The sequence below is a fragment of the Hippocampus guttulatus genome, chromosome 10, assembly GCF_054856545.1.
Source record: "Hippocampus guttulatus isolate MCC_2025c chromosome 10, RoL_Hgut_1.0, whole genome shotgun sequence".
Classification (NCBI taxonomy): Eukaryota; Metazoa; Chordata; class Actinopteri; order Syngnathiformes; family Syngnathidae; genus Hippocampus; species Hippocampus guttulatus.
In genome coordinates this window covers 13,245,638-13,254,447 of record NC_141270.1, presented here as the reverse complement: position 1 = coordinate 13,254,447, position 8,810 = coordinate 13,245,638, and the positions used below count along the sequence as shown (strand labels likewise).

The 8,810-nt window shown below is 40.9% G+C and overlaps 1 protein-coding gene across 4 annotated transcripts in view; it reads left to right on the top strand.

The window, feature by feature from the left end:
- Nucleotides 1-1,020: 1,020 nt before the first annotated feature.
- lyst (lysosomal trafficking regulator) overlaps nt 1,021-8,810 on the top strand; it is a 57,953-nt gene continuing 50,163 nt past the window's right edge. For all 4 annotated transcript variants that reach the window (XM_086121786.1, XM_086121785.1, XM_086121784.1 and 1 more), the window contains exon 1: nt 1,021-1,466. In XM_086121786.1, coding sequence (XP_085977912.1) covers nt 1,386-1,466 — 81 coding nt within the window. In that variant the 5' untranslated portion in view covers nt 1,021-1,385. The remainder of the gene's footprint in view (nt 1,467-8,810) is intronic.

Here is an 8,810-nt window from a genome sequence, read left to right as displayed (position 1 = left end):
TTTATGATTTAAAAGATTTCCCTGAATTTTGTCTCAAGCAATAATCACCAATAAGACTATTAAAGGCGTTCAGGTCCTTCAAGCATCGACGTACGTGTCATATTTCGTTATCATGTTATCATTTTACTATACGGTACAGTTGTTTGGTTTCATTCAAATTACCCGGTGTTTGTTACTGATATTCAATAGATCGTTGAACATTTTAAAACATCATTATGAGCCGAGCAGTTATTGTTCCCCGTGAGCATTGTTTCATAAAATACATTATATGAAATAATAAGACATGAGGATAAGGCGTGTCAGCTATACATTGCTCGCCGTCATACGGGGAGGTTTTGCCTCGCAGTACTAAAAAGGGTACAGTATAAGTGAATGATGCTAGCAGTAGCTTGCTTTAATGATCGGAGGAAAAAAAGCAATCTGTGGAAACAAGGTCATCCTATTTCGAATTTGACATGATGCATGAAGATAGGACATCCGAACTCTGTTGGTATTTCCGTGAAGGCGAATAATTAGAGACCCAGATTTAACGCTACACGAACTGTGTTGACAGCTGCCATACAAACAGTACGATTCCATTACCATTAGCATGCGGCTGAGCAGAATTATATTACCATGTATTTGGACGCGGGGTATTAGAAAGCACCGCTCATTATGCACAGCGGCTGTTACTTTATACATAGTATATATTATGGTTGGTTATAGAGTACTCGGTTTTTCCCATTCACCATAGTTTGGCCAAGTGAGTGAGAACAGATTAGACCACTGTCACAAAATAAATGTCAACGTAAACGTCAATACGGGAACGTTTTGAACACTTCTTCAAACAACATCTTTAGTTTGATCAAAATACCTGTTAAATTGGTGTGTATTTATTACCTATTTGAGATCTAAATGCAAAACATGGGTGGGAGGCGAGTTCCAAAAAAAAAGAAATAGTTTATTTTGAAAACACGACTGGAGCGGAAATCAGCTGCTATAATGTTTACAATTTATCACCAGCTCCTGTCACATATCAGCTAGCCTAGCTAGCTACCCAGTTCGCTAGTTTTAACCTTCATATCGGTGTTGTTTTGTTCATGACCCAGTGTGTAGCAAGTTGCCGATCCAGATATAAATGCGTCTACCTGCTGTGCTGTGAACACCTTTGTCAGCTAGGCCTAAGCAACTAAGCGTCATGTGGTACCTCTGCAGATGCTGAATGAAAAAGTGGGGGTGAAAAAGCAGCGCAGTGAAGCATGAATATGCTATGAACGACTCGAGAGATCGTTTGGGGATCCGGTCGCCACTAGTCGAAGAACTTTGGAAGAACTGGGAATGTTCGCTTCATCACTCTTGGTTTCCTCAGCACCTTGATTGGGGTTTTACCCGGAGGGGTGGACGATATGGCCAGTCCAGGGCAAAGCAACTTGTCCTATGCGTGGGAAAAGTACATGGACTGTCGGCTTCAAGGAGCGGATCTGCAGGTAGCGCTGCACAGTGCGCCACACTCAACTCATCTAGAATAGAACAGTCTCTTAAATTGTGATGCTTTCTTTGCATTTGAGTACTCTTAGGCTGGGCAAGTTTCCTGGAGTATATCTTCCTAACATTGTGGTGATGCGTATCGCTGTGGGGCACATGAGATTATTTAGTTTACTTGGCAAGCATATTCCGTTTCCCCCCTCACACCGAAGACCATTTAAATATAAATTTAATTTTGGATCTTGTATGGTTGATTATGATTGCGGTATTTCGTCTTGTATTTGCAGTTAGACTGATGACTTAAAACTAACATTTTCTATAAGAAGGAGGTTTTAAACGTATTGAAACATTGTATGTCATTGTCACATAATTTTTAGAACACAATAGACTTGGATTTAGTACAACACGCATGAATTAGAAAGTGTCCACCCATTTTTCATACCATTTATGCTCATTTGGATCGCTGGTAAGAAGATGTAACCTCTCCCACAAAACCCACGTCAGACATTTCCTATTGCTTACAGTCATCATGCACAAACATAGTGGTGTTGGTTTGTGAGACTTCCGAGAATGCTGCTTGTTTGTTGCCCTTCGCATACAGTGGTATCCCAGAAGTTGTACAGTTTTACAATTTCTTGCATGTGTTTTTACTTTTCGTTGTGTGTGTGCGCGCGCGTGTGTATGCGTGTGTTTTCAATTGCCAACACTCTATATATCCAAAATATTTGATTCTTTAATAAAACATTCAGCTCTGCCCCACTACTTTTGTCCAATGTGCCTGGTCACTCGAGCTTGACAATTATGAAAATAATAATCATTCAAATTATTTTGATAGAAATTGAAATCACAGTGAATTAAATGACAAGATAGGATGAGAGTCGAAACCATTTTGGACCTATTAGACCTTCTTCCATAATCTCGCAGAAAAGGCTCCACAGCTGTGTCTCGATCTTTCTGGCATCCATTAAATAGTTCAACTGAAAATCCAGTCTTCTGGAAGTTACTATTTGCATAGCGAGCATTATTAAAGATCAAAAAACCAGGCATAGGTTTACTTAGAACTTTTCATTGCTTCACAGAAGTTCATTTTCTGTTCTGGTGTAACAAGAACAGATGTTACAACCGCAGTATGTCTCACCTTTGGATTGCTCCATTTGTATAATTCGTCATGAAATTGAAGACTCAGAAAAGGTGTTAACAGTGGTTCACTTATTTATACATTTTACTGTTAAGAATGTTTCTTCAATGAACATTACTGAAAAAAAACGTACTTATTCTAATACCGTCGCAAATGGTACAACGGTTTCGATTTTTATCGACTAATTAATAACTAATAATTCGGGTTTACTTGTCAGGGTGATTTTTTTTTCGTGCCATATTTTCGATCAGAGAGAACTAGTTTACAAAAGCACATTTAGTGTTGCCAAGTTAACGATTTGGCAGTAGTGGCTTTTCCAAACGCTCTCGTGATTATTAAAAAAAAAAAAAAATCCTATCCAGAAATGAACACCATGAGCGGAATCATTTTCATATTGTTGTCTAGATAACAATTAAGGTTATCTAGGTGTCTAGTATTTTGGTGTCTATTAGGGGAAGGTCAAACAAATGGCATTATTGAATATTAAAGAATGTTAGCAGGATAATTTGAGTCAATGGAATCTGGACAAAATATTATGAATAATTGTTATTATGAATAATACGACTGTCTGTGTCCTATGTGTTGTGTTATTTTTGTTATTTTGACTTCAAAATGGCGCCGCGTGAGTGGCTGCCTTTCCAGCAGCTCCTTTATTTTGTTGTTCTACTTCTTCCTTTCATAACTTTGCTGCTGTGAATTGGGAATTTCTCCATTGCGAGACTAATAAAGGTTTTCTTATCTTATCTTATCTTATCTTAATAACAGAAAGACACATTGGTAATGACAACGTCGTTTTCCTGATGAGAAAAGGGAGGGATTTGAGAGAGGTGTTCGAGGAAAGCGGATGATCAACCTAGCATCTATTTTGGGCACAGCGTTTATTTGTAGGATGGACCGCAATACTTCCATTCCCATAATTTTCAAATGGGAAACGATAGACTTGAAATACAAACATTGGAGTTCAACTAGTGTCCCGGAAGAGATTGTGTCAGACCGTAGAGTCTTTGCCTTTCCTGCCATGCTCATTTTTAATGATGTCTTGTGATGCGGCAACTCTCTCCTATCCTCCATTCCTTTTTTTTTTGTTTGAAGCAATTGTGTTCTTCCCAGTTTGGCCTCTGCTTTCTGAGCAATTTTACACAACAGGATTCAGTGCACCATTATTTGTCCTAGTTCACTGTTATTAGGAGTAGAACACAAAGTAGGGAGACATTTGTTTTAAACAGGGTTTCATTCTGTGACCTTGGCATTTTATTCGTGCTGTTCCATTTTTGTGATGTAGATGTGAAAGTAGGCATCTTAACTGACGACATGCTGACTTCCTCTCTGTTTCCCAATGTGGCTTTCATTCCCAGCTTCGACAAAAGCAGAAGAGGCATTAAAAAGATGGTTTCTTTGGTACCATATAATCATAGGGGAAGCTGCAATGAGTCTTGTCGGTAGACCACAACAAGGTTGTGAATTCGATGTTGGCACCCGCAATCACCTTTCACAATGCATTCACTGGACATTGACACTCTGGTAACAAACTATTATTTTAGCCGCGGGGTTTGCGGATTCAGGGTTCTCCTGTAAAGAGTGTGTTCTTCACCTTAAGGAAGCGTCAAATAATGTGTTCTTCAGAGAGGAAGGCTGCTTTACATGCCCACATCTCGCTGCGTTTTGATTCGGAGAGTCGTTTAGTGGGATCTTTCTGTGGCCACTGGCCAGGAATGAGAATGGGTTCCATTGCAAGCAGATTGTCAAATTTCATTTGACCTCAGAAGGCTGTTTCAAAAGACCAAAGGAAAGCATTTGAAGCGCCTGATTTCAGTCATACTTGGGGATTAAAGCTGTTCTCTGCTCGCTCTACCTCAAAAATTGTTTCATGAGCTGGTGCGGTAACCTTTTTTTTTGGACTAAAATAGATGATATCCACATTGAAGATCACCATTTGTTGGTAAATATTACATACAGTCAGTCTCAATTCACATATAACCATACATTGTGTGACTGTGTGAGCTCAAGGCACTCATTTGAAATAAATATGTATTAGTTATTAATGAAAAAGCATTTGGGGGGGGGCATCTCTGTCCCTAAGATCTTATTCATGGGAGAATATATATTTTTTGCCCTCACAACAGTCTCTCTGTAAATAGCATTATTTTATAAGGAGAAAACAGAATTAGCACTGTTGTTGACCTGTTGTGGAAATATACTGTTGAACTTTTAGAACTCAAACACAGTCCATTCATGGTGGATGTTTTGATCTTTGTTTTTGTCTGGTTTTTAAATTATTTTCCAAATTAATTCTAATGAAATTTGAATTATTGGTTCCAAGAGTTGCCATGATATGAACAGTCACGTCATTGTTATTTACAAGGGCAAAGAGGAAAACAAAAATTGTACAAACAAGATGAAAGTAAAAGTACATGTTTTTATCCAGTAATTTCAATTCATCATTATTTTGGAATACAATTTGTCACCTGACAATTGGATATATACATTCTAACGAGCCCAGAAACCAACAAATGACTTTGAACTATATAATACAATACAAACACCGACAAAGTTTTGCTGCCTTTTTGTTCCGGTTCTGAATTACAGTTCCCATCTTTGTCAAAGGTACTTTTGTGAATTTCCATTGTTTGACAACCAAACTGTTTGAGTCGCATGAATCTCGAATGCTCGAAAACATGTAAGGTTCATTTCGTACCAGTTCCTTGACCAAGGCGCTCACACTTGATGCGGAATTGGTGAAATCTAGTGCTGCAGTCTACACATGAAAAACCTGAAGTCAGACTGTGACCATTCTTGTGATCATCACACTCCATCAATTAAACGTTTTTTGTCATGGTTTGACTGTGAACCTTTTTACTTGGTTCTTTGTGACACTGTTTACAGAATCTTAGTCAAGTAAGTCCCTTTCTTCCTCTGGCTCGACCACAGGACTTTTTTCACATCTGCTTTTATTGTTCCTCACACAGTTTCAACCAGAACTCCTACTTGCTGCTCCAAACAACCACCTGAAGTGTTGAATAATTCATCACGTTGTTGTGTTGAGGAAGATTCAGATTACAGTTGGGTCTCTGTTTTGTTTTGTTTTTTCCACCAGGGAGTATGTTGTTATGACTCGTGCTAACAACACAGTGTAAGTTAAGGACTACTACTATTCAATAATTCTTAATTGATCAATTTGGCAAACCGGGGTGGTCAACTTGAAGCTTTTAGCCAGCAGATATGATTCTGTGCAGAGGTAAAGTGATCGTGGTCTTGATCTTTGGTTACTGTCAGGCAGCAGCTGACCACAGTTGATCTGCAGTACACTTGTTTATCAAACGGTGTGACTGTACTCTACTTAAACATTTGCGGTTGATGATGTGTACTCATGCAGAGAAGCCTGTTATAAAGCATAATTACCCCCCCCCCCCCCCCAAAAAAATCTCTCTTTTTCTGAAGCAGACATTTTCATTTCCTGGACAGTGTTTGGCCATAAGATAAGGGACAAACATGCTTTATTAAAGTAAATTCCTTGACATTTTACCTCGGTGCGCTCATCTGTGACTCATTGCTTGTAAGGAAATCTAGAACGTTAGGTGCTCCTCATGACGCTCATCACCCAAATGTCAAATTAGATCAGTAGGGATGTCAAACTGGAAGAATGGAAAGAACCCAAAAACAAACATTACATAACTTGCACTCCCTCATCCCCTCTCACGAGGAAAGGATCACATCCCTCTCTGTACCTCACTGCGATGTTGTATACCGACTGCTTCATCGGAGTCTGGAGCGAGCAGCCTGAGTGACTCAGCCACCAGACTCCCATGACTTGGCCTCCCGTGACCACCCGTGTAAAGACTCGGGTCACAGCAGTGGATGCCCAGCAATGCATAACTTAATCCAAAGAATTATTTGAAGCATATTGTACTGTAGAATATTATTTCTGTATATTCTGGTGGGGTTTTCTCATGAAAAATGTTTGCCCACACATACACATTTAATAATATAAAAAGTGCATACTTACTGTGCCAATTCAAATTGGACAGGATAGATTTTGATTATTTTCAAAAGGTGTTCCACTTAAAGATTTCCCAAGATGTATGAACACTTTTGGTAAATGTTGTTATCCAGTCATCCCCGCTGGCTGGTGCACAGAGCATTGTACAATTGGATTAAAGCCACTGGCGGGGGGGGCGGGGGGGGGGGGAGCAACCCCTGCCTGGAAATTGGCGTTATCTTGCACCACTCGTTTTCCTTTTCCCATTCGAAGAACATGGCCACAACTATTCCACTGATGTTAGATTTAGTGCACAAGTGCAGTCACACTGCAGGGATTATTTCTTCACTTGATGACACATGTGACAACCTGTAATGCTGTATTTCCTGTCAGCCCTGTCTGTGCAAAAGGTAGGCCACACTCCTGGTGCATTGACCCCATCCCAGCTAACCGCGCCACCCCCATTGCATGAAACTGCTGCAACCTCCTTGAGCCTGCCGAGCGTAGTCTTCATCCTCATCTTCATTATTTGCCACTCGAGATTCAGGCATATTTAACTTGGCAAACACCAAGACAAATATTCTTTAAATCTCACTCAGAATGCCAAATAACATAGGCATGACCTGCTTTTACAGTTGCCATACAGGAAGGAAGTTGACACAGATTCCTTTGCAGAAATAAGTCTCACAAATATGTCCCGCTGACTTCTAAACAAGGCACCGTTGTACAAAGTAGGACTATTTTTTCTTGAAACTGTTCTTTGTTTTGTCAATGACTGGCTGTATTGTGACCCCACATTTGTGTGACAAATCTTCCTGGAACCAGCCCATTGAGGACCCCGAGGAGACATGACATGTTCAGACATAGTTGATGTGCTGTGAAAATGTCATCACTGCAGCACATGTTTTTTTTTTCTTACAAGCAACAGCTGTCAATCAGAGGAGCAGCGCAATACAATTCGCAATGGCGCGTGTAATTTCTTTCCCCGAAAGGTGCAATCTATAAAACTATATTCCAAATGACAATTTTTTGGACTGAAATAATTTTCTAGAGCCATAGGTACAAACATGTTCCCAACATGCAAAAATGTGAAGTGTGCAGAAGCGGTGCCTTTCAATCCAGTGATGAGCCAAACATACAATGTAAATTGTTAAATATATTTAAGATGTCATGCAAAAAATAAATAAAAAACGTGCACCTGGGAATGAGGAAAAGCAACTGACACACATTAATACCTTGTAATAACGCTCTTAGGTTGCATGGTTCTAAGTCAGTGGTTCTTAACCTTTTTAGAGGTACCGAACCCAACCAGATAATATACACATTCACCGAACCCTTCATGAGTGAAAAATGAAGATATATACTGTATATATATATATATATAAATTCCTCGTCTCACCCCCCCTCGGGTGGTGTCCGTCCCTCATTCAGCTCGGGTCCTCTACCAGAGGCCAGGAAGCTTGAGGGTTCTGCGCAGTATCCTTGCTGTTCCCAGCACTGCACATGTCTGGACTGAGATGTCCGATGTTGTTCCCGGGATCTGTTGCAACCACTCATCTAGTTTGGGGGTCACTGCCCCGAGTGCTCCGACCACCACAGGCACGACTGTCACCTTTACCTTCCAGGCTCTCTCCAGCTCCTCTCTGAGCCCTTGGTATTTCTCGAGTTTCTCGTGTTCCTTCTTTCTGATGTTTCCATCACTTGGGACCGCTACATCCACTACAACGGCTTTCCTCTGCCCTTTATCTATGATCACGATATCTGGTTGGTTCGCCATTACCATCTTGTCAGTCTGGATCTGGAAGTCCCACAGGATCTTCGCTCTGTCATTCTCCACCACCTTCGGAGGTGTTTCCCATTTTGACCTTGGGCTTTCCAGTCCATACTCCGCACAGATGTTTCGGTAGACTTTGCCAGCCACCTGGTTATGACGTTCCATGTAGGCTTTCCCTGCCAGCATCTTACACCCTGCAGTTATGTGTTGGATCGTCTCAGGTGCCTCTTTGCACAACCTACACCGTGGGTCTTGTCTGGTTTGGTATATCTGGGCCTCAATGGCTCTGGTGCTCAGGGCCTGCTCCTGAGCAGCCAGGATGAGTGCCTCTGTGCTGTCCTTCAGGCCAGCCCTCTCTAGCCACTGATAGGACTTCTTGAGATCGGCCACTTCAGTTATGGTCCGGTGGTACATCCCGTGTAGGGGCGTGTCCTCCCATGATGGTCCCTCTTCCAGTG